Source organism: Ursus arctos, unplaced genomic scaffold (genome assembly GCF_023065955.2).
Source record: "Ursus arctos isolate Adak ecotype North America unplaced genomic scaffold, UrsArc2.0 scaffold_34, whole genome shotgun sequence".
In the NCBI taxonomy this organism is placed as follows: Eukaryota; Metazoa; Chordata; class Mammalia; order Carnivora; family Ursidae; genus Ursus; species Ursus arctos.
Window position 1 is genome coordinate 4,898,014 of NW_026623030.1, and position 25,218 is coordinate 4,923,231.

The following is a 25,218-nucleotide window of genomic DNA, read 5'->3' on the forward strand; positions in this document are numbered from 1 at the left end:
CTAGAAGGGCAGGAAGTCGTCCACCTCCAGGCGCAGGAACGGGCCCAGCAGGGCCCGGAGCTTCCAGACAGCGGCGCGGCTCAGCAGGGGAGGCACCAGCCCCTCGAAGGGCGCGGGGTCCACCACGTACACGTAGGCGGCGGTGCAGGCCAGCAGGGCGCCCAGCAGCAGCCTCAGGGCCAGCAGCCTGCGGGCGGCGGCGGTCAGGGGGCGGGGGTGCCCTCGGGGACGGACCCAGGGGACTGGGCTCTGCCCGTGCACTCACGCAGCCACCTACCAGAGCTGGCCTTTGACGCCCTCGGAACATCCCAGCTGCGGCCTTGCCTTTGCAGGGGAGGGGCCAGGTCAGAGTCTGCCCCCCTGGGAAGGGGGTCCCCTGTGCTGTGAGTTCTTACCCCTCACACCCTCACCCAGGACAGGCACCTGCAGCCATGTCTCAGGGATAACCGGTCACCTGGCTCTTGCTGGGGCTCCCGCCCTGGGGCCTCCTCTATTGAAGCCCACGTTCCCTCCCTGAGGGGGCCTCCAGGCTGAGGCCAGACTGGGAAATGGTGTGGGGTGGGGGACTCACCGCTATGCATGTCATCTGCTGCTCCTTCCTGGCCTGGGTGCGGCACTGGGCGCGCTCCCTGGATGGGGTGGGAGGGCTGCACGGTCAGGGCCATGTATGCTCCCCACCCCCAGCCTGTACCACCCCCTTGGTCTGGTGCAGTGGAACTGGGGAAGGGTCAGGGTCTGATCCACCCCATCCTGGCTGGGACAACTGCCCCTTTCCCAGTTCAGCCAGGCCCCCCAGGCCCCTAACCCTGCACATCACCCCAGAATCTCCAGCTGAATGTCCTCCATCTGGTCTAGTACTCCCCGGATGTCCTTCTTGAGGTTCTGGGGGGCAGAGGAGATAAAACAGGTCCTCTAACCCTGACTACTCTGCCGTACGCCCCTGCTTCTCAATGCTCCTCTGACCCCGCACCCTCTGCCGACTCCCTGCTCCTGTCAGCCTCGGGTGTCATGCTCTGGGGACCTACCAGGAGCCCAGTAGCCTGGTTGTTCAGGGCCATGTGTACCTCGGCCACGCCGTCCCACACCTGGAGGGAGAGGAGAGGCTGGGTCATGCTCCAAGGAGCAGGACCCACGGATGTGTCCCACCAGGTGGGTCCCCCAGCGGCCCTCCCACCCCAGCCAGCCGGGCACCTCGGTAATGGCCATCTTCTTCCTCTCAAAGGACAGTCGGATCTGCTGTAGCTCATTCTGGGGAGGGGCACAGTGTGGGCACAGGCAGGGCCAACGATGTCCGCTCCTTCCTCCTCCGGCCACCGAGGACTGCTGCATGGAGAACCGCCCTTCCCCCCCCCCCCCGCCCCGGTCTGGCTCCTGGGGACCCACCTGAGACTGTTGCACGAAGGACTCCTCCCCCCGGCACAGCTCCCGCCGCAGTAGCTGCAAGGGCGCCCTGTCCTCCAGGGGCCGAGTATTGGCCTGCTCGGGGGGCTGTGGAAGAGCCCTCGGGTCAGCCCCAAGGCCGTGGGCAGCATCTGTGGTCATGGACTGCCTGGGAGTGGGGGTGGGGCTGTGCTGCATGGAGTCACAGGGTCATTCCTGGCAGGTGCCCTCTGTCCTGCTGTGGCTGGGTGTCTGCCATGCACTTACCCAGGCCAGGGCCGTACAGCTCGAGTGCTCCGTGCACAAGGGCAGGAACTGCTGCCCTGGCCCCAGGAGGGCCCCCAGCTGCTCCCGCAGATCCTGATTCTGTCTTTTCTGAGGGGTTGGGGGAGGGAGGCAGAGAGATGGGGCTGCTTGTCATAGCTGCTTCTTGGGCAGGAGACAGGCAGCAGGGGCTAGGGCCGAAGTTTCAGCTCTGCAAACAGCTGCAAGTCCATTGCACAGATGGGCTCTGGGCCTGGGCAGGCCCCACAGCCTCTGTGGGCTCTTCACTCACCAGATTCTGGTTTTCCTGCTCCAGCTGGAGGAAGGACTGCTCTGCAGGATCCAGGGGCACACTCTGGAGCGGGGAGGGGGCTGCCCGGGGCGAGGCTGGGGTTCCTGACCCCGTCGGCAGGGGCGGGCATGGGCAGGGTCTGGGTCCTGAGCTGGGGGATCCCCCCTGCCTGGGTGCCCCTTGCTCTCGTCCTGAGTGCAGGGGCCAGCCCCACCCCAGCCTTGCCTCCACTTGTCCTTGTCTCGCCCCCGCTGGGTCTCTCGGTCTCTGTCGCTGCATCTCGCCCCCTTCGCTTGCAATGTAGTTCCCAGGTACCTCACCCCCGACCCTGGGCCCCCCGCCCCCTGCCCCCGGAGGTGGGAAAGGCCTGGCAGACTCTATGGAGTGAGTGGAGCTGAGAGGCACCAGGCAGGGCCACCTTACAAAGCCCTGGCAGGGTGGATCCAGGCATCCTCCGTGGCTGCTCGAAGCTGAAGGCTGGGGGCACTGGAGGTGGGAGTGGCCACAGGGGCCCAGGGTTTTGGGCCCCTCCATTCCTCCCTGTAACCCCTTCCTAACCCCAGGTCCAGGCTCTAGCCTGGCCCGACCTGCCACCCTCTTATTGAGGGCCCTCTAGGTGTCATGGCTCACAGGTCTGCCTCAAGAGTGCCTGTCACAAAGGCCTGGGCACAGCCAGGGAGGTCACAATGGGCTGGGGTTGTGGCCAGAGCCAGGGCTGGGGGGGGCCCCTCCCACCAGGCCCCTGCTCCTGAAGTGCCCTTGTCTTGCTCCCCCCCACCCCCCATGCCTCTTCCCCACCCCAGCTCCCCCACCTGCATCAGTTATTTTCTGAAAATGTGAAACAGATAATGCAGATGTAAGGTTAAAACAAAATCAAATGCCAGACGTGGTATCCAGTGTGGTCCTCCCACGTCAGTGCCCACCACCCACCACCCACAAGCCTGGTGGTTAAGCTCGTTCTGAGGTTCGGCTGCACGCTGTACGCAGCTGGGTGGCACCCGCCCCCACCTCCTCTCCGCACGGAAGAGCTTATCCCACAACCTGGCTTTTCTACCTAGCTGATCTTCGGGATTCTATTTTTTAAAAATCATTTATTGAACGTTTGCTTTAATAGTTCTCCAAGGATGATTATCATCCTCTTTATAGGTGGGGACACTGAGGCACAAAGACACTGAGTCACGTGCCCAAGGTCACACCACTGTTAAATGATGGAACCGATACAAGATTGGCCTTCAGTGTTTCAGAGGTCTTTTTTATTTTTATTTTTATTTTATTTTTATTTTTATTTTTTAAAGATTTTATTTATTTATTTGAAGGAGATAGAGACAGCCAGTGAGAGAGGGAACACAAGCAGGGGGAGTGGGAGAGGAAGAAGCAGGCTCATAGTGGAGGAGCCTGATGTGGGGCTCGATCCCATAACGCTGGGATCACGCCCTGAGCCGAAGGCAGACACTTAACGACTGAGCCACCCAGGCGCCCCCCCCCTTTTTTTAATTCCAGTTTAGCTCACATACAGTGTTACGTTAGTTTCGGGTGTACGGTGTGGTGGTCCAACACTTCTACCCGTGACTCAGGGCTCATCATGATAAGCGTGCCCTTAATCGCCTTTACCTAGTTCACCCATCCCCCACCCACCTCCCTCTGGTCACCATCTCTTTGTTCTCTGTAGTTAAGAGTCTGTTTTTTTGTGTGTGGGGGGTTTCTCTCTTGTTTTCTTTGTTCATTTGTTTTGTTTCTTAAATTCCATGTATGGGTGAAATCACAGGGCATTTGTCTTTCTCCGACTGGCTTATTTCACTTAGCATTATACCCTTTAGCTCCATCCATGTTGTTGCAAATGGCAAGATTTCACTTTTTTTTTTAAAGATTTTATTTATTTATTTGACAGAGATAGAGACAGCCAGCGAGAGAGAGAACACAGCAGGGGGAGTGGGAGAGGAAGAAGCAGGCTCCCAGTGGAGAAGACCGATGCGGGGCTCGATCACACCCTGAGCCGAAAGCAGACGCTTAACGACTGAGCCACCCAGGCGCCCCAAGATTTCACTTTTTTATGGCTGAATAATATTCTGTTGTATACATACACCACATCTTCTTTATCCTTTCATCTGTTGATGGACAACTGGGCTGCTTCCCTATGTTGGCTATTGTAAATAACGCTGCAATAAACATAGGGGTGCATGTATCTTTTAGAATTGGTGTTTTTGTATTCTTTGGGTAAATACCCAGTGGTGGAATTACTGGATCATAGGGTAGCTCTGTTTTTAACTTTTTGAGGAACCTCCATACTGTTTTTCGCCGTGGCTGCCCCAGTGTGCATTCCCACCAATAATGCACAAGGGTTTTCCTTTTTTGTTTTTTTTTTTTTTAACAGATTTTATTTATTTATTAGAGAGAGAGAAGGAGCAGGAGCAGGGGCAGAGGGAGAAGGCGAAGCAGACTCCATGCTGATCAGGGAGCCTGATATGAGGCTTGATCCCAGGACCCCAGGATCATGACTTGAGCTGAAGGCAGATGCTTAACCGACAGAGCCACCCTGGCGCCCCATGAGGGGTTCCTTTTTCTCCACACCTTGCCAACACCTGCTGTTCCTTGTGTTGCTGGTCAGCCGTTCTGACAGGCGTGAGGTGATGTCTCCTGGTGGTTTTGATGTGCGTGTCCCTGATACTGAGTGATGTCCAGCATCCTTTCTTGTGTCTGGTGGCCCTCCGTATGTCTTCTTTGGAGAAATGTCTGCTCATGGCTTCTGCCCATGTTTAAATTGGATTATTTGGTTTTGAGGTGTTGAGTTTTATAAGTACTTTATATATTTTGGATGTAAACCCTTCATTGGAGATGTCATTTGCAAATATCTTCTTCCATTCAGTGGGTCATCTTTTAACTTTGTTGACTGTTTCCTTTGCTGTGCAGAAGCTTTTTACTTTGAAGTAGTCCCAATAGTTTGTTTTTGTTTTGTTTCCCTTGCCTCAGGAGACCCATCTAAAAAAATGTTGCTACGGCCAATGTCAGAGAAGTTACCATCTGTGCTCTCTTCTGGGATTTTTATTGTTTCGGGTCTCACATTTAAATCCTTAATCGAGGGGCGCCTGGGTGGCACAGTGGTTAAGCATCTGCCTTCAGCTCAGGGCGTGATCCCGGCGTTCCGGGATCGAGCCCCACATCAGGCTCCTCCGCTATGAGCCTGCTTCTTCCTCTCCCACTCCCCCTGCTTGTGTTCCCTCTCTCGCTGGCTGTCTCTATCTCTGTCAAATAAATAAATAAAATCTTAAAAAACAATAAATCCTTAATCGATTTTGAGTTGATTTTTAACTATATTGAATCTGAGTAACAAAGTGGGCCAGTATCCTTCTTTTGCCTGTGGCTGTCCAGTTTTCCCAACACCATTTGCTGAACAGACCGTCTTTTTTCCATTGAATATTCTTGCCTGCTTTGTCCAAGATTAATTGACCATATAACCATGGGTTTATTTCTGGGTTTTCTGTTCTGTTCCATTGATCTGTGTCTATTTTTGTACCAGGACCATACTGTTTCCATTACTATAGGTTTGTAGTAAATCTTGAAATCTGAGATTGTGGTACTTCCTGTTGTATTCTTCTTTCTCAAGATTGCTTTGGCTATTCAGGGTCTTTTGTGGTTCCATGCAAATTTAGGATTATTTGTTCTAGTTCTGTGACAGAGGTCTTTTTAAAGACCGCTGAGCACACATTTGTAGCTGGAGCCAGGGTCAGGCCCCTGGTCTGTTTCTCCTCCCTTGTTTCCAACAGTCCATGATGCAGCCCGTGCTACCGCAGCTCCCCCCTCCCCCACTGCCCCCGGACGTCCTGGGACCACGTCTTCCTCTTCCTCAGTGCCCTCCCTTGTTCTGTGGAAGCCCATCCTCAAGTAGCACTCTCAGAAAGGTGGACTCAAGTCCTTGCCACAAATCCCTTTTCTCCTAGTGCCCTTGCCCCTCTGCAATGTGACTTTGCCCCCCTCACATCTAGAGACAGGGTCCCTCTTCATCCTAAACTTTGGATGAACCTTGGGCATCACTTGGGCGTGTGTGCTGGGCCTTGACCTCTCTCTCTTGCTGCCCTGTAGACCCTCTGCCATTGGGGAGGCATGGCCTTGCTATCAGATGAGAGGTCATGAGGAAGGAGGTTTTTGTCATTCCAACCTGTCCCCAGAGGCCCAAAGGGGCTGACAAGCCCAGTGTGCCCCTCAGAGCATGGTTCCCAGGGACAAGCCAAGTTGCCAAGCCCCAGGCTACATCATGATTGTTTTAGCCACTAAGTTTTGTAGCGGCCTAGCACATGGGAGTAATGAGACACCTCACAGGTCTCCAGAAAGCACCTTACTCTGACCTCAGGCTTTTCGGATGTGGGGCCGGGGAAAGAATCAGCTCAGAGGGTGTTTTCCGTGGGATTTTGAGGAGGGCCTCAAGGTCCTCAGTGCTGCTGGGAGCAGGCCAGGCACAGCTGCCCATCTCTTGAATGTCAGAAATCATGTTTTAAATTTCCAAGACATTGTTATTGTTCCTTGAAAGTCCCCTGTTCTTTTTCTAAAACATCCCGCTCTGTTTTAGGGATACAGTAGGCTTAGAAGGGAGGGAAAACTTTGCTTCCTATATTTTCCTTCTTTGTGGCTTTTTGTTTTTCCTTATTGGTCTTGGGACCTCCTATTAGACAGTGGCTTTCTTTTTATTCTACTCCTCTGTATCAGGGAGGCAGGAAAGAGCTGACCAGCACGTTTCTCTCCCCACTAACTTTAAGCGTTGCTGGAGCACCCTGCTGTCAGGCCCCGGGAAGGAGGCCTCCTGTCTCTGAGCAAACACCTACGTGCTGCATTTCTGTGGTCTGGAATAGGGGACGGCATGGGGAGTCCCCGGGTCACCTGCTGTCCTGCCATCGCAAACAGAGCACTGTTTGCCTCGCCTCCGTGTTGGATGGTCACCCCAAGCTGTCCCCTAGCAAGCCCTGTGTTTCTGCCTGTCTCCACCCAGGCTGTTCCATGAAGCCAGGTCCCGCTTCCTGTCTGAAGAAGTTGGTCAGAATCCCTCGTGTGCAGATGTCTTCCTCCTGTCCTCTTTGTCACGTGGGGCGGATAGACTGCAGGAGCCACTGGTGGGTGGCTCGCTAACAGAGGAGGCGGTGTGCGCAGTCCACAGGCCGGAGCAGGCTGGACACGTGTGGCCCCGGCCCCAGGAGGCCCCTCTGAGTTTCTAGGGTGGGGGTGACGTCTGTGCGGCCTGTAACTACAGGTGGTACCTGGGGGTGAGGCGGGAAGGATGCTCCTGGAGCCCGGCTCAGGCACCAGCTGCCCCTCGGAGCTGCTCCCCCAAACTGCCAGGCAAGTGGGGGGGAGTCTGCTCAGCCACCAGAGGGAGGAAGGAGTCCCCATCCTAGAATTCCTCTCTGGAATCTCATGGGTATCAGGATGTGCTTGGTTCAGAGTACCCTTCAGGGGGCAACTCAAGTTGAGGGCCCAGGAAGGCTTCTTGGACGACCTGTGAGGTGACGCAGCCATGGGGAAGGAGTCCAGGTGAAGGCCCCCCCCACCCCCCACCCCGTGGGCGCTGTGGGGGAGGGGCAGGGTGGGGGGAGCAGGTGGGAGCTGCATCCTGCCCTCAGGGTCCCTCAGCCTGCCAGGTGCCACGAAGTGCTCAGGAATGTCAAATGGGGGAGAGAGAAGGGGTCCTCACGGAGACTGGTGCTTCCAGTGGCTGTCACATACAGAAATGCCAGATGGGGTCCTCATTTCTCACTGTGGGCACCCTGGCTGGGCTGTTAGGCCCAAAGGCAATGGCAATGCCCGAGTGGGTTTGAGGTCTCAGAGTACCCTGATGACAGAGGAGTTCCAGCTCCACTGCCTGTGACTTTGAGGCACATCTCTTCCCAGCCTGGGAACCCCACGTTTCCTGATGCACCCACACCTTTACTCAGGCTGTACCCCCAGTCACTGGACGCTCAGAGCCTGGCCCTGCAGCCCCAACTCCCTGAAACCTGCTTCACCCCCTCCCTCTGGTCCTGGCAACGTGTTCCTGAGCCGGAGAACACCCTACATGCTGGGGGTGCTCTCAGAGGGAGAGCAGGTGCTCACGATCCACGGTTGTGATGGCATTCCCGTGAATGGGGACAGATATGCTAATGCATTTAAAGAAGCCTGAAAGTCAGCGTCCTGGATTCAGGGCCGTGGGGGTTCTGCATCGAGTCTGAGCTTCAGGATGCCCCCAGGAGGGTGGGGTGTGGCTCTGGGACTGGCCGGAATTCCTGTCCACGAGCAGAAAGCGTGGCTCTCGCGCATTGTAGGGAGCACCGGGCCGTGGCCCCTGTTGCCAGGCAGCACACCTTCCTGGACGCCAGTTGCCATGGCAGCCGCTTCCTGCCCAAATTGCCACGATGCCCGAAGGCCTCAAGGAGCCTGGAGCCTGTGAGAGGGGGGTTGGCCGGGGAGGAAGAGGAGGTGTGGGGGACCACGCCCTTCCTGCCCTGAGCCAGGCCACGGTGCTCCTGCCTGGACTCAGTGGGACTTCAGCATTCAGTGCCCCACATTCATATCAAAAGGTGGGAAACAAGCCTGGAACAGATAGGGTACCTGGGCCAGCGCAGCCCCTCAAGAGCCCTCTCTCTCCCCTAACCCAGGTTCCTGGCCCAAACCCTCCCTTCTCCAGGCCTCACAGCCACCCTCCATATCCCTCAGGCCCTGCAGGCTTCCTGGAGCAGCCCCAGGCTGGGGGGTTACCCTCTTACCTGGGGCATCAGGTCACTCTTGGCCCCTCATTTCCCTCCCATGGCTGGGGAGGAGGTGAGCTCTCCTCTGCTCTGAGCATGTAGCAGAGGGCGGCCCCTGGCTGGGGCCCGTGGGGCTCTGAGGGTGGCCTTGCATTGGGTGTGGCCGTGTGAGGGTTGGGGTGGCCTGGGGAATGCCCGCCCACCCCGGGGCCAGCAGGCACACTCGAGGCAAGTGCACACAAGCTGCTGAGAGGTAGGCAACTCCCCTCCCTTCTCCAGCCTGTGGGGCCAGCCTTTCTGGGCAGAGAATGGGCTGGGGGTGGGCCCTAGAATGGGGTGCAGGTGAAGGGAAGGGAGGGCACTGGGGGGGGCGTTGGGCCTATGAAGTCCTCCTAGGGTGGTCTATTTCAAAAGCCGAGGCTTAGGGGTAGAAAGGGATGCTCCTCTGTCTGTCCTGTCCCTGGGCAGTGGCTGGCCATTTGTCTTCCTTTCCAGGGTGACTTTCTGGACACCCACTGCTCACATTTTTTGTTTAAGAATCAGAGGGATAATAAGATGTCAAGGAAAACCCTCTCAGGAACGCACAGCTCCAATAAATTACTATCAGCCAAGGCATTGCGGGCTCCAGGCTGCAGAGATGGTCATTCTGGGGGCTGCCGGGCCCCTGTGCTCCTGGGTGGGTGATTGCATGTGCCTACCTCTGCCTGGGCCCTGAGACCGTGCCCCCAGAAGATCCCATCCAGCCAGGCTCACCCCTTTCTTAGTTCTTCTGTGACCATGTGCCCCTACTAGCTGGACAGTGGTGCCCAGGGAGTCAGCCTGGCCTGAGTGCCTGGTGGCCCGTGCCAGGGTCACCTTGCCAGGTCCTTACCAGGGCCAGGATCCAGGGTGCTTGCCCACCTTGCTGTCCACCCTCTGCCTCTACCTGGCTCTTGCTGGGAGTAGACAGGGCTGGGCCATGATCTCCTGGGGCTCGTCACTGCAGCCAGGCAATGTGCACAAAGGAGTTGAGTGAGAAACTGGGGGGTCGGGTGAAGTGTGGAGATCTGGATTGGTCACAGGCCTGGCTAGTATCCCTGGGTTCCAGGGTGCTCCCTCTCTCTGAAGGACACCCTACCCTCTGCCAACAGGCCAAAGTGTGGGGCCCAGAAGCTACCACCAGATGGCGCCACAACCCTGCAGACGGGCTGAAGGCTTCAGCTAACCGCCGCCCCCCCCCCCCCCCCCCCCCCCCCGCCCCAGGCCCAGGGCAGGGCGCCGCCCCTGGTGGAGGAGGGACAGTGCTGGGGCTGAAACCCCCTCCTTACTTAAATCTGCGGGTCCGTCTTGACCTAGGGCAGTGGCTGGCTGGCCATTCAGATCAAAATGTCCTTTCCTAGTTCCACCCCACTGTTCACACCTAAATCGCCCTGGGCCTCTCACCACGTATACAGAGCCCCCTCAGGGGTCCCTCACCTGCTTCTTCCCAAGGGCCTGGGGCTCACATCTGTGGGCCTTCCGCAGGTGGAGCCCCCCTGACAGCCCTGGGCTGGCCCCACGTTGCCCTGTTTGTTAGCGGGCAGCCAGGCTGGTGTGAGGAGAGCCTAGGTTTGCAGTTGCCTCTGGCCAGTGTGTGGGAACGGCTGGGGGTTGGTCTTGACTAGCAAGTGGTGCAGGGGTGAGCCCTTCTGGAGGGAGAAGGACAGCAGAGCCAGTGAGGGCGTCAGGACAGGAGTCACCTACAGGACACAAGAGCAGCAGTGGTGGTGGTGGGGGGGTAGGACATTGACACTCTGTGCCCAGAGAGGCTACCATCTCAGAAACCTGGTCCACCCAGGCGGCTGGGCACTGCCACTGTTTTGGCATGACCACATGGTACCTGGCTCAGGGAGCGTGCCCTGAAACCCCCTGCCCCCACCCCTACCCCCTTATTTTCTCAAGGGAGACACACCAGGTGTTTACTTGTATGCTGGGGACAGGGTTTTGGGGGGAATTCTCAGTGCAGGCTCCCCAGACCTGGGTCTGGACCCCCAAGGCCTCCACCTCTCAGGTGATCCAGCCCTTATAAAGGCTTTCTGGCCTCTGGGCAGCCCCATGGCCCCATGAATCCCGTTCTTTAGAGCCAGGCCCAGGATCTGGGTTTTTGTCCTGGTGAGATGGGGCTCTGGGGTGTGGTGCTGAGAGCTGAAGTGCTGTGTTTGGCCCTGGGGGCTCTTGGCAGGGCCTGGTCAAGATGAGGTGGGGCCTGTGACATTGGAGGCAAGTGGGCAAGGCCTGGGGAATGGGCCAGGAGCTCCTGGGTTGGGGCGTGGGGCTGCAGGCCAGAGAATGTGGGGAACACAGGCTCTCTCAACCTTGGGCTTTTGGGGCCTGAGCCCAGCCTTGCTGTCCCTTGCAGCCCCAGGCAGACTGTTCCTTTAGCTGCAATTCCCACTTGGCTGGGAGAGTGTGACAAGGGGGCATTGGGGCTGCCCTCACTCAGGCCCAGGACACATGGCTGTGAAGTGGACTGAGGTCACACTCTGCCACTCGACCATGGGGTTTTGAGACCAACACGTCACCAGAGCCTCCAGATGAGCCCTGGGCTGCAGGGCTGCCTGTGGGGCTGTGTGGGGGATGGAGAGATGTGGGTGGGGTATAGGGCATCTAGTCCATCATCCTCCCCTGCCTGTTCCATTCTAGTCCCCTTGGTTGCTCTGCCAGAGGGCTTGGCCCCAAGGCCACCTGACCTTCAGAGCTGGCATATCCCAGTCCCCTGGTGACACCAGGCTGCTGCCCATGGCCCAAGTACGCCCACATGTCCTCAGTGGAAAGCTGCTCTTTGGGCCTTACACCTCTGTCCCCCGAGAGCAGAGAGAGCACACCACCCTCCCCCTCCCCCGACTCAGCTTTCTCACGTGAGTGGTCTCCCTGTTGGGTCCTTTGTTGGAAGGTGAGCCTGCCGAGGGCAGCCTGCAAACACTTGCAGCAAACAGTCTGGAGGCTTCAACTTTCCCACCACCCACCAAGGCAGCAAGAGCTTAACTCACCCACTAGCTACCTGTGACCACCAAACCCTCCAAAGAACTAGCTTCCAAGCTTACTGACCATTCAAACATCGGGTCCCCTACTTCCCCCTCCCTGTTGGCCAGACCTGCACTCCCTGTCCCATGCCTCTCCGGTGCCTGACCTTGAGGTGCCAATGGTCCCCCCCCCCACCCTCGTGCCCAGCCCAGCCCGGTGAGTGGTTGGCTTCCTGGGTCAGCTTTGGTCAACAGGAGAGGGCAGCCTTGCTCACTGCTGCCCCTCCCTCACCTCCTCGCTCCCTCCAGCCTCAGGCCTGGCTTTCTGGGGAGCCTGGGCTGAGACACGGGTGCACCCCCCCCGCCCCCGCACCAACCACCCACACCATCGAGCCAGCTCTCCAGCGAAGGGGCCAGCCGCCCACCCAACTGCCCAACTACATGCTGGCCGAGCACCTCTCGAGCCCACAGCTGCCCACTCAGGGCTGTGCGGTGGAGCCAGCAGGCGCCTCGCGGGACGCAGCGTGAGGCATTCTTCTTAATAAGGCCCCACATCGATGATAAAGGGCAGTATCATCCCTCGATGATGTGCCGCGAGCGGGCTCGCCATACAAGGGAGACGTTTAATTTATCTCAGGAACTGGGAGCAAGTTATAAAAATGGTAATTTCTTGGAGATTCAATTACGTGTTTTCATTGTTACCCTCGGTAATCAAGGAAACGATTTTAAAGAAAGGGTTGTGGGATGGGTCCCTGGAGGAGGGTCAGGGCCAGCAGGGGTTTGGGGACCAGGAGAAGGACGGTGGCGGGTGGGAGCAGGCAGAGTGCAGTGGGGCTGAGCCGCCTGGCCTCAGTCTTCCCACCCAAGAGGGGCCCATCTGGGACTCTGCCAGCTGGTGGGGGAGGGAGACGACCTAGTGATCCCGTGGCTCCAAGGACACTCAACTCCCTGCCCAGCACCCCACTGGGTACGGTTCATCTCCCCAGGCCTCTGCAGGGAACGGAGTGGGGCTCCTTGTAGGGTTCGGACCTGATTTTTCCCCGAGTGATGTCTTTGCTCTAAATAACATTCCCAGGATTAACGATGCTGGCAACCAACAGCACCAGGTGATTGGAAGAGGGTTTTATGGCCCCGTGGGTGAAATTGAACTTGCATTGGACGTGTATTTCTGAGATGGGATTTTCCTCTCCGGCAAAGGCAGCACGTTTCACGCTAATTACAGCGACAGCTCCTTGCAGCTCACCATCCGTGGCCGCGCACGCATGCTGGGCCGTGGAGCTGGCCCTCACGGCCTGGGGTCACCTCAGAAGCCCCTGGTGTTGGTTCTGGGGGTGGTGACCTCATCCAGTCAGGGGCCGAGGAGGGGAGAGGCAGCCCTCATGGGAAGGTGAGGCGGCCTGGCCGGGTCATACCAGGGAGGGGGCTGGAAGGAGGCCCCCAGGCAGGGGGTGGGAGGTTTGCCTGGCACTCATAGGCCCGTAGTAAGCAGACTTGGGGCGGGGGCTAGCGTGTCCTCGAGGGGTTGGCCTTATATCTGGTTCTGAAAACCAGATCTACCCCCTGAAAACCCTTTCCTACCCGACTCCAGGCTGCCCAGTGCACAGCCAGGGTGGGTTGGTACTATCCTGCTTGAGGGGGCTTCAAGGCTCAGGGTTCCATCTTAGAACAGCACTGGGGGGACAAGAAGGGAGGTGATCACGGGGAAACTCTTGGCCTGGATTGGGGTTTGGGGAGGGGAAGCAAGGCTCCACTGTCTACACAGCAGGCAGGTCATTGTCACAGACCAGGGACTCCCTGCCTCCCGCCACAGGGACACTGATCATTATCACGGACCAGCCCCCTACCTCATCACCCAGTTTCCAGGTGAGGACACAGGCTCAGAGAGGTGAAGGGCTTGTCTGAGGTTGCACAGCAGGTGAGCAATGAGGGGGTGAGTCAAAGGCCTAGGGATGTCCAGAGCCATTTGCTGCTGCCAGGGGCTGGAGTGTAACTGTACTCAGGCATCCAGGGGGCATGCGCCAGGACCTGGCTGACAGTCAAGGGCTAGGCCAACAAAGAAGGGGCATTGATGGCCTGCAGCCACTGCCCTGAGGGACAGAAGGGGAGGGATGCACCTGGGGAGGGGTTGGGTGATCCTTCCCTGCTCCTTCCCCTCAGGCCCACGAACTGACCCCACCTGCTACTTCTGACCCTGACAGGAGGGGGATGGTGCCCAGAATCCTTAACGGGGACTTTTCCCAGAGTAATTACCTTTGATTCACTTGCAGTAAATACTAGGCTATTTTTTCCTTTTCCAATAATTGAACTTATTTATTTTTAACTAAGATTAAATGTTCTCTGTGAGCTCAAGATATACCACTCTCCTGTCAGGTCTGGTCAAAGCTCGCTCTCTTCTTGCCTCCTGGGGACAGCCCACCAGGCAGAAAAGGGGCCAGCAGCTGGGATAGGGGGTGGGGGCAAAGATGTGGCTTGTTGGAAAAGCTCTGGACGGTGGAGAATTGATTTCGTCAGCGACTGCTGTCACCAGGAACATGACCATCATTACCTTCACCTGCATCATCACCTCCACCGCCACCACCACCAGCACCACCATCATCATCGTACCACCACGACCAGCACCTCTACCTTCACCACCATCACCTCCACCACCACCACCACCACCACCAGCACCACCATCATCATCGTACCACCACCACCACCACCTCTACCTTCACCACCATCACCTCCACCACCACCACCACCAGCACCACCATCATCATCGTACCACCACCACCACCACCTCTACCTTCACCACCATCACCTCCACCGCCACCACCACCAGCACCACCATCATCATCGTACCACCACCACCACCACCACCTCTACCTTCACCACCATCACCTCCACCCACCACCACCACCACCACCACAGTCTCTGCCACCACCAATTCTACCTTCACCACCACCACCATCACCGCCATCCTCATCATATCACCACCATCACTTCTACCTTTGCCACTATCACCATCACCACAACCACCATCACCACCACATTCACCACCATCATCACCTCTACCTCCACCACCATCACCACCATGTCCACCATCACCACCACCATCACCACCACAATCTCTGCGACCACCAATTCTACCTTCACCACCACCACCACCATGTCCACCATCACCACTACCATCATCATATCACCACCACCACCTTCACCACCTTCACCACCATCACCATCACTGGCTATCATCATCACCACCATCATCATCATATCACCACCATCACTTCTACCTTTGCCACTATCACCATCACCACCACCACCATCACCACCACATTCACCACTATCACCACCACATTTACCACCATTACCACTTCTACCTGCACCACCATCACCACCATCACTACTACCATCACTATCTCTACCACCTTCACCTCCACCATCACCACCACATTCACCATTAATCACCACCACCACTATCACCACCTCCACCCCCACTACCATTACCATCTCCATTACCGTTATCATCACCATCCTCACCACCACCACCTCCACCATCACTATGATAACTCTGCCATCACCACCACAATTGCAGCACCATGTTGACAAACTCACATTGGTTCAAGGCTGCCATCACTTGGCACTAATCACTTGGTCCAGCACAGGAAACTGCATGCTGTTCTGATTGCCATTGAAGGGATGTTAGACGTGGCTATTTGTGGGAGAACACATTGCAGAAAGGAAAGAGGGGCAAGCTCAGGAAGGTCTTGAAGGACTTAGGCCCTTGAGAATCCACAGTTCAAGGACACTGCCAGTGCCCCTCTTGTCTCAACACTGACTCAAGTTCTATCTTTGACCGAGCCGGGGCAGAGAGAGCTGCAATGGCCGGAAGAATGGCCAGAGGAACCTCTAGTCCTTCTGTTCAACCATACCCACATCACCCAGGCCAACATGTAGCCTCCGTGGCTTTCCCAGAGCTAGTGAGTGCCTGGATGAGATGCCTAGCCATCCTGTCCTCCACAAATCCAGCCGGCGCTTGAGGAACTGAGGAGGCGGTGTGGGGCGGGACCAGGAGCTCTGCAGAAGTGGCCAGGTGAACGTCAGCTGTGCAGAGCCTGGCTGTGCTAGTCTCCTGTCTCTGAGCTTCGGTTTGCTCATCTGTGAAGCGGGCCACAAGGGCAAAGTGAGGTGATGCCCATGAAGGACCATAGAGCACTGCCAGGTAAGAGGGGGGCCATGGGCCACTGACGGCAGGATGGCTTCACCATGTCAACTCTCTGGGAACAGTGGGGAGTGAGTGGGGAGCTTGTGTCCACTGTGGTGCTAGGTCACTGGTGTCACATGATCTTACTCCACGTGCTAGCTGTGTCTCCCCATCCCCAGGGGTCCCTGCCTCTGTCAGCCACCCACACTGCCTTCCTATCCTCACCATGGCCCCTGTGCACCAGGAGCGTGGCTCCTGGCAGCTCCTCCAGTGTCTGCTGGCCGTGGAGTCAAGGCCAGAGCTCCTGGGGATACTGGAGACTGCAGTGGGGCTGAGTGGTCCATGAGGCCCGTGCGGGCACACAGGCCTGGAATGGACTGTTGGTGGCTGACCCGGGGACATCAGGGTCATTGGTGGGCATCTGCCATGTGCAGGGCACCTTGCAGTATCCCCGATGCAATCTTCCTAGTAGGTCTTGGTGCCAGAGCATTTCCCAACTTGTGGGCCTCATGGAGGTTGATGGCTGTGGGGCTGGTTGTGGATGCTGGGGAGTGGGCCATGCTCCTCAACTGGTGTTTGGGGACCCTATAGATCTCTAGAGAGAAGGTTGGGTCATTCCCAGGGCCTAGGATGCACTCATAGAAGAGTGAGGGCAGAGCCTCTCCCTGCACCAGGGAGAGCGCCTTTTGAGGCCCAAGGGGACCCTCCCTGCCTCACCTCAGGCAGAGAGAGAATATATGAAGGTGCATTAAATCTCCCTTGTGTTTGGGAAATATTATTAACAATTAAAAATCTTAAATCTTGATGACATTCCCAATAGCCAGATAATTAATACAAGAGCAGATATAATTACTTAATGATTAATAACTACACTTAATAGTTTTCAAAGTGATTGTGATAAAGTTAAATTGCTGATGTCCTGCACAGTGCAGACACCTTGGGGCTGGGATGGCCAAGTCATGTAGGCCAGAATGTGGCTCCGCTGGACCCCTTTGTCCATGCCCTTCCTGGGGCCTGCATAGCAGGGGTGTGAGTTATCCATACACAGAAGTCGAGGACTCCCACACCTACTTGCAGTGGTAGAGTCTTGCCCAATCCCTGGGCCAGGTGGGTGGAGCCTGTCTCCTTCCCTGGGAGATTCATGGAGTGACCATAGGATTGTCTCATTGGGCCCAGAAGTCACTGCCCCATACCTGCAAGTATTCTGGGTCTCGGGGCTGGTAGGCAGGGACATCCTTCTCCCCCTGGGCTAGTCTTTGGTCCTCTCATTGCCCACAGCTCCATTGCCCATAGCTCCTTTGGGCCTTGGGAATACACTTCCACCATCAGAATTAGCTTGTCCTGCTCCTGGGATCTGGTCCAGGGCTGCTCCATCCATCAATTCTCACTAAAGTGTGAGTGGTTGCTCAGTGCTGCCCTAATTCTCTAGGTCTATAGTTTCATGCCTTTAGCATTGCAGGAAGAGGAAGAGGGCAATTCCAGGCAAAAGAGGCCTGGCACTGGGTGCCATAAGACCATGGATTCTGCCACCCCTGGAGGTGGGTGGGAGGAGCAGCTTGGAGGATACCAGGAGCCCTGGTAGGGGCAGGACCTGGAGACCTGCTTCCCTTTACACGAATCATTTTTTCTGATCCTGGTTCCAGGCCCCGCCTGGCCAGAGTCCTAGCTGACATTGCTGTGTAGTCCCTTCACAGTCTGCCACAAGATGCCCCTGCCCCCAGTCATCACAGCTTTCAGAGTCCTAACTGGGGCCAGTGCTGTCTCTGCATGGCCTGCCATGCGATGATGGGACAGTGTGGCGTCTGGGTGCCTGATGGTGGGCCAGGGACAAGCAGGTGGCCGTTTAAACTCCTCTTGTAGCTTTTTTTGGTAGTTTAAAGTTTTTCAGAGCACAGCATTAAGAGGAGGTAGCAGCTGGAGAAATAAATGGGTGATGGTGGCAGTCCCATGGGGAGGGCTGAGCGGGGGACTTTCCGTGGCTTGGCACAGATGGCCACCATAGTTAAGGGGTTAGGCAGGTATGGTCCTGGCCTTGGTTTCCCCATTTCCCACTTTGGAAAGCAGGAAAGTGCCATCTCCCTCATCATCCCTATTCCAAGGACACACCTGGATGGGTAAACTGAGGCCCAAGGTCCTGAAAGCAGAGGTCTGGCCCCTGCTCCCCCAGGCCCCTCTCCTAGGCCCGGCTCTTAGGTCCAGCCCCTCTTGACCTCTGGCATGGGGTGGCTGCTCTGGGAGTGCCCTTGGCCGGCACGCCCTCGTTATCTCATTAGACTTCTCTGTTCCGAGGCCAGAGGCGCTGAGACCATTCCCGGGACTGAGGTTCCTCTGAGCCTGATTGCTCATTCAGCTTCTGCACAGGCCGCCCGCTCTCCTCCGGTGTCTGGCAAATGTCCTTCCCAGCCCAGGAGTTGGCTGCCCACCCCTGCGAGGACCCAGTGGCTTTGGCCCTGACCCCATGGGCGATGCAGCAGGCTGAGCAGCTCTGCCCACTGCTCCCCGCCCTTATGTTGGCCTGGGAGGGCTGATGATCTTGGGGGGCTGCTTCCAGGATGCACCCTGGGTACAGGAGCCAGGAGGCATATGGAAACCCAGGCTTTCTGGGTACCTGGGAGGGGCCTGGCCCCAGTCTCTGCTCTGTAAGTGGGCCTCAGTTGCCTCATCTGTAAAGTGGGTTTGGGTGATGGGATGAGGCGCTGTCATTGGGTGCTGAGGTTCCCAAGCTGCTCCTGATGGCAGGCTCCATGTGGTCTCGGAGTGGGGGTGCTGAGGGGGCGGGTGCATGTTAAGGTGAGGAAGCAGAGTCTCACTGTGGGGCCCATGGTCGGAGCGCTAAGCCGGCTTTATTCCTGGGGGCTGCCTCTCCCTTCTCAGAAGTGGGGAGTTGGACAGAGGGAGACAGGGCAGACCCCTGAGGGTCTTGGCATGGGCAGTGACTGTCCCATGGACCCTGACTCAGCTCCCCCAGAGGGGTCAAGGCCTGGGAAGGTGCTGCCCATGGCTGTCACCTGAACCAGGTGATCAGGTTCTCTGGGGGCACTCAGGCTCAGCCAGTGGCTGGGGTCGGAGCTGAGCGTCCCCAGGGCCATGGCATTGATTCTTCTTGAGCTTCTGCCTGGGGCCTGGGCGACACTGGCGTCTTGGGCACCCGGGCCCACCCCCCTGCAGTTGGCGGCTGGTCCGAGGGCTTGACTACTCCCCATTAGTCCTCAGGGATTCAGGGTGAGACCAAGTGATTTAGTGGTCTGCTTAATTAGGCCTCCTCATTAATAATACATTCCTGCTAATGACCTTCTCCCCTCTATGGCATTAAACCTGCCAGTGGGGCTGGTGGGTGGTGGGAGATTGCTGGGGCAGCTGAGGAGGTGTGGGCTCCCCAGGAGTGAGCGGGCTGTGGGAGGCTCGTGGGGAGCCCTCCCCAGGGTCCTCAGGTCCTGGCACTGTGATGGGAAGCTCTGGAGGTTCGGCAAGGGCAGTGGCCTGGCCCAGAAGACAGCTGGTAGGGGGTTGCCAGGCGGGGAGCCCACATGAGCCCTCTGTGTCCTGTGGTCAGCGTTTGTGATCAGGGCAGTGCTGGGGTGGTCCATGGCCTGGAGACAGAGGCCTGGGGATGGTGGAGATGTTAGAAGACGAGGTTTTGGGCAGAAGGAGGCTTGGACCGCATGTTGTGTTTGGACAATCAGGTGACAGAAGAGAAACGAGGTGGTAAGGCTCTCTGGGGGTGGGGCTGGGTCACTGGGTGGGGTTGGGGGCAGTATGAGCCCACTTTATGTTTGAGGAAACTGGGGTCAGGGAGGGGAGGGACCTGGCACCCAGCACAGGGCACAAGATCCAGGTGTGAAAATGGGGCCTGGGAGAGGGGCCTGCCCCCACCCACCAGACTCTTTCCCCAGAAGCTACCCCCAGTCCCAACTGGGCCCCACCCAAGCCAGCCCTGCGCCCTGGGCTGAGACTCAGACCTGGCTGGGACAAAAGATGGGGTTGATCTTGGGGGGGGCCGGTGGGAGAGTCTCAGGCCAGGGCCCAAGGACACCCCAGGAGGCAGCCTTGCCCCGCTTAGGGTCAGGCCGACCAGGATCCTATTCCCACGATTCCCTCCGCAGTCGGCAGAAAGGAGTCCTTTAAGGCACGGTCACAAAACTTCTGAGACTTAATTAAAATCAATCTCCAATTACTCAAATGCCATTGATTCAGGTCTCGACTGATGGGGAAAATATGATCATCATTATGGGAAATGTCGATATCAGAGCGTGGAGTATTTGTCTCAGCATAGAGCAGGCCTGGACCCTACAGCAGAGAGAAGCCCGTGCTCCGGGCTGGGGCCACTCAGCCCTTGCTCAGAACCGACTTCCGGACCCTCTGGGAGGGATAGCTCTGCCACTTCCTGGATTGTCACCTCCTAGCTGAGCCCCAGTTGCTCAGAGAGATCGGTGTTCTTAGGAGACTCGGAGGCTTCCAAAAAGTGTACGTCTCAGGGTGGCCGAAGCACATGTTCCACGCAGGCGGCTCGATGTCATTATGTGGCTGGGCTCCTCTTGTTATGGCAGCCCATTGTTATGGGAGCCCCTCTTGTTATGGGACCCCTGGCTGGGTCTCACTGAGGTCCAGAGCTCCTGCCCAGTCAGCCACCCGATGTCCAGTTCAGGACAGAAGGGTCCATGGCCTTGACATAAATGCCTCTCGCTCGCGTGGCTTCCAAGGCCTGGACTTAGCCTTGAGCAGCATCAGACACCTGGACCACTGTGCCCCTCAGTTTAGACCTCTCAGTGCAGCTTCCACAGGAGAGTGAGCATGGAGAGCAGGACACATCAACAGAGGCAGAACATCTGGGACGAAGGAGGTGATGCCAGGCCAGGGCTGGGAGAAGTGGCTTAAATTAGAGAACCTTGGGCTCTGGTATGGCCTTGGAGCCTGGAGCCTGTCCTGGGGCCAATGGGGGGGGGGCGACAACCATACCTATGAGGCCGTAAGGGCAGGCCAAGGGCAGAGGGATACACTGGGAGATAGTTAAGGTGGGGGAGCAATAACTGGGACCATATTGTAAGGCACCCAGTCAAGTATTCTGTTTTTCCTTAGAGAAGGAGCTATAGCTTTTATAAAACCCTCAGCTCTCCCGCCCTTAAAAAGTTGCATAAAGCACCTCCCATAAACGTGGCAAATTTTACATGATTGGAAACCTTTGTGTGATTCTTGATTCTTGATCGTGGCTGTGGAGGGGCCAAGGCCCAGTAGGGCTAAGAAAAGGCCCGGAGGCGAAGGAGGCTGGGCAGAGGGAGAAGAGAGGAAGGTCATTATAGTTCATATGTCCTGGCTGCAGTGCTGTGTCTGCTGCCCTTGCCCATTGTTCCCAGCTTCCCCTGGGTCTGAGCCCCTTTGCTTGTCTGGATGGGGAGAAAGGGGTGAGGAGGATGGTCTGTGCACGCAGTGGGGGTCAGGCTTCTCCTGGGTGGGGTCATAGGGCTGCTGGGAGGGGGCTTTGGCCAGAGCGGGGCTGGGCTGTGACAGTCTCCAGGGCTGCCAGGGCCTGGAGAGCATTGGCAGAGTCTTTGCCTGAATTCCAGGGTGTCCCCTGCCCTCTCTTCCTGGGAAGGCAGCCCATTAAACCCAAAGGGGCCTAGCCCTGGGCCATGCGTGGCTAGGAGGTCAGGGTGCAAGGCCCCAAGTGGCCTTCCGTGCTTGGGCCTGAGGAGTGGGTGGTGACAGAAGATTCGAAGACAGGCTAACAGGGTTTGAGAGCCTTTGGGACGAGTGAGGGAGCCCTGGGACGGCTGGCCGTGCTACTGGCCTTGCCTGTGGCTCTGGACCGCAGCCTTTCTGAAAAGGCCTGGCCCCCTTTGTGCTGAGTCTTTTGTTACTTTAATTAATGCCCAGCTTCCTGATGCCTAATTAAACTGCAATTGCTCCATGTCCAATAGTGGAGCGTCCCATTAGATACAAGTTAATGTAACTGTCGCGGTGGCAAGGAAATGAGGCTGGCGTGTCCCTGGGGAGGGGCGCAGAGCATCCCGCCCTCCGGGAAGACAGATGGCTGGGCACAGGGAGGGTACCTTGCCTACACCCTGGAGGGGGCTTGTCACTGGGCCACTTGCTTGGGGTCCAGCCTGGAGGGAGCCCGTCCCTCCTCTGAGCCCTGGGCCTCCAGCGTCCCCCCACGCCTGAAGGGAGCCTTGTTTCTCCCTGCTGATGCTCTGTTCCCACTACATGAGAAAGGTGTACTGGTGTCAAGATGGGAAAATGCAGAAAAATCAGAGAAAGGAATGTGAGGACACCCCACCCCGGAAATGCGTTGTCCTCCTGTGGGCCTGCCTTGGGCTCAGCAGGGGGCCGAGTGGGGGTGTTGGGGGGTGTCCCTCTGGGAGGTGGTGGGCACAGAGGTCAATAGTGAGGAGCCCTTTGCCCCTCAGGATCTAGCAGTTGCAGGAACACCTCTGGGGCACAGGGGCAGCCAGGTGGGGACCCAGCTGGGGGTGGCGGGCTCTGACCCTGATAGCCCCACTGTCCAGGGCAGCCCTTAGCGTGGGACTCTTCCAGTGGCCAAGGGGGTCAGGCCTGGTTGGCCTGTCACTTCAGCATCTTGGTGCCATTCCTGGAGGACCTGGGTGAGGTAGACAGGAGGAAGGCCGCTCTGGGGAGCTCTGTCGGCGGTCACCACATGGGTGCTGACTACCCCGGGGCTTGGTTCCCATGCAGGGCCTGGAGGAGCCTCCGAGGCAGGAGTGGCCCTGGCCCAGGTGGGGGGTCCGGGTGGGGCTGGCTGTGCTGGCGGTGGGGCCAGGGAGGGATCCAGGGCACGTTTCTGGTTGCGGGTGCTGCCTGGCCCAGCACTTACTCTACGGCTTATATGCTGTTCAGTCCCTACTTGAAGCTGGGACTGTATCCACCCTGCCCCCCATGGTCCCCCAATGACCAGCTCAGTGCCCCTGAGTGGCTGGGCAAGCGTATGTCTTAGGAGATGGCCCGGGGTTCCATGCCTCCCCCTCAGAATGCCCCACACTGCAGGGAACGAAGGGTCACCTCCCGTATTCCTGCCCCAAAGGACACAGCCCTCCACGGCCCATTGTGCATTCAGTTATTCTCTGAGCCCCTCATTTGTGGTGCGGCAGTTTCTGCTGTTTGCGCAGAGCAAATCCGGGCCGTGTTTGTTCAGTGAGATTGCCTCAGCCAGAGCCACCCCACGGGACAGGGTCGGTGCAGTGAGGGGAACGTGTGTGCACACTGAGCATGGCCCAGGAGTGGCTCTGTCTACTGCTGGTCACTCTGGAGGTGGCATTGTTGTAGCCAGTCTGTAGGGCTGCACGGCACGGTTGTGAGGTGGCCACCACAGTGGGGTGCTGGACCCACAGAAACTGGGTCCTTGCACAGTGGCCCCGTCACACTCAGGTGCCACCCTGCCCTTTGGCTACCCTCCTGGGGCTCTGAGCCGCCCTTGGAGGGGCCCTACTGGTGCCCAAGGTCAGAAGGAGCAGCCTGGGGCAGGGAGACCCCAGCAGCCTTGGGGAGGGGGCATGCGGGAAGAGTGGGAGGTGGCAGGAGTGGACAGCAGATGTAGACACTCTGGGGGCCTGGCTGGGGGGAAGCAGTGGGGCCAGCCTGTGGCCGCAACATGGCCCTGGAGCCAGGGACACCAGGGGTCATGTCCCTGTGCTACCAACTGGGTGACACTGGGCAGGTGGGTCTCTCTTTTCAAGTGAGTGGGCTGGGACAAGGAGGAATCTTCCCCCATGGGAAGGTGAACAATGTGCTGGCTATGCCTGGGCCGAACCCCAGAGTGTCCTTGGCAAACAGCTGCCAGGGAGCCAGGCGGGGGCGTCATTTTGGTGGCGGGGCATGCAGCGGTCATTGAAGGCAGCCAGTCCTGCCTGCGGAACCCAAATCCTACGTCGGCACAGACACCCGGCCTTGGCAAGGGTCCCTTAGCACGGCTCCACGTCCTGAGGGCCTGTCCTGGGTTTAGCACACACCTTATCTACTTAGGACGGGAGGGGACCCTGGTATGTGTTTTACCTGCCATGAATATTCAGATAGGGTAGGCCCCAACTAAAATCATGGGGTCACTCCCTGTTCATGCTTTTCTGGAAAGAATACCCATGAGGGGATCTGCCTGGAGCTTCGGGCCCTTCGGTTGGTCCTATTTGCCAGGGGTCACATTGGTGCCTGTGGGCTCCTGACTGGGGTCTTGGTGGGCTGCTTCTCCTTTGCTTCCCCCAGCATTCTGCACTGGGCTGGACCTGCTCTGAGACAGCCTGGGACAGCTTTGACCATTCCTATCAGGTGGGCTTGATGCTGTGCCACGCCCCAGGCCTTCAGAACCTGGAGATTCCACCTTCTGCTCTTGGCTCTGATGCCACAAAAGTATTTGGAGCACCGGAGAGGCCATGTGGAGGAGGGCAACCCGCTGAGCCCGGCCCTGCCCCCAACCAGCCAAGGCCAGGCATGAGCTGAGTACCGCTGAGGGACCCCGCGGATGCCACGTAGAGCAGAACCTCACCCCCTGTAGCCCTGCCCTGATTCCAACCCACAAACCACGCGTAAAAGCGATTGGGCTGCTTTGTTACCTGTGGCACTGGCTTCCCCATAACCCCACCCTCTGCTTGCAGCCTGACAGGCACTACCTCTGGTCCAAGGGCTGGAAGCTTGTGTCCTGGAGCTTGGATCCCTGAAAAGGATCCCAGCCAGGCTGGCCGGGTTGGGTATCCAATGGGATTAGGGTCATAGTCTGACTCGGGGTTCCCTTTCTAACCTGAGTCTGGATCCCATCTAGTGCTGGTGGCACAGAGGACGGTGACGGCCATTCTCACATTGGTGGGCTCCTACCTATGCCTCAAAGCCCAGCTCTGCAAGATCCCTGCATTCTCCCACTGGGGCACCACGGCACCTGTGCCTTCCTCTGTTACACCATCAACGACTTTGATATTATTTATGGTTTATGTGTGTTTTAGAAAAGGACTGTGCCAGATTTAGTTGACCACCTCTGTTTGCCCTGGGAGGCCGCGAGCTGCTTGGGGCAGGGAGGGTTGGGCTCTTCTCTGGGTCTGTGTGTCTTGCCAGGCACACAGACAAGAATGCAGAGCCGGTGGGGGAAGGGCCCAGCTGGGGGTGAGGAGGAGCTCCAGAGGGGGCCGGAGGTGCTGAGGGAGGCCCTCCGCCTCCGTTGTTTCCACAGCAGCCCAGGAGAAAACCAGGACTTTACGGCTGTCACAGACATTTCATCCTTTTAAAATCCATATGCATTTTACAGTCCACGACTGCTGTGAACGCGGACTCCTGTAGGCCGGGAGACTCATAAAATGCATATGAATTTTTATGTGCCATTATCTCAGGTCCCCGCCCCCCGAACCCCACCCCTGCCCCCCTCCTGTCTTGCCTCCCCCGTCTTGCTCCACACCCCCCCCCAGCCCAACTGGGAGAGGG

The 25,218-nt window shown here is 57.7% G+C and overlaps 1 protein-coding gene across 2 annotated transcripts; it reads right to left on the reverse strand.

The window, feature by feature from the left end:
- Positions 1–2,470, reverse strand: CCDC188 (coiled-coil domain containing 188). 2 transcript variants are annotated; one of them, XM_048221582.1, is made up of 9 exons: positions 1,937–2,470; positions 1,648–1,755; positions 1,384–1,488; positions 1,192–1,248; positions 1,026–1,085; positions 818–882; positions 572–629; positions 278–324; positions 1–187 (listed from the first exon to the last, which is right to left on the reverse strand). In XM_048221582.1, the coding sequence occupies exons 1-9, from the start codon at positions 2,468–2,470 to the stop codon at positions 1–3; spliced, it is 1,221 nt and encodes a 406-aa protein (XP_048077539.1). The 2 variants fall into 2 exon arrangements, 1 of the variants encoding a protein (XP_048077539.1); XR_008957003.1 differs by lacking the exons at positions 1–187; positions 278–324; positions 818–882; ... (1 more) ...; positions 1,648–1,755; positions 1,937–2,470 and having other exon boundaries at positions 1,192–1,288.
- Between the last annotated feature and the right edge of the window lie 22,748 nt (positions 2,471–25,218).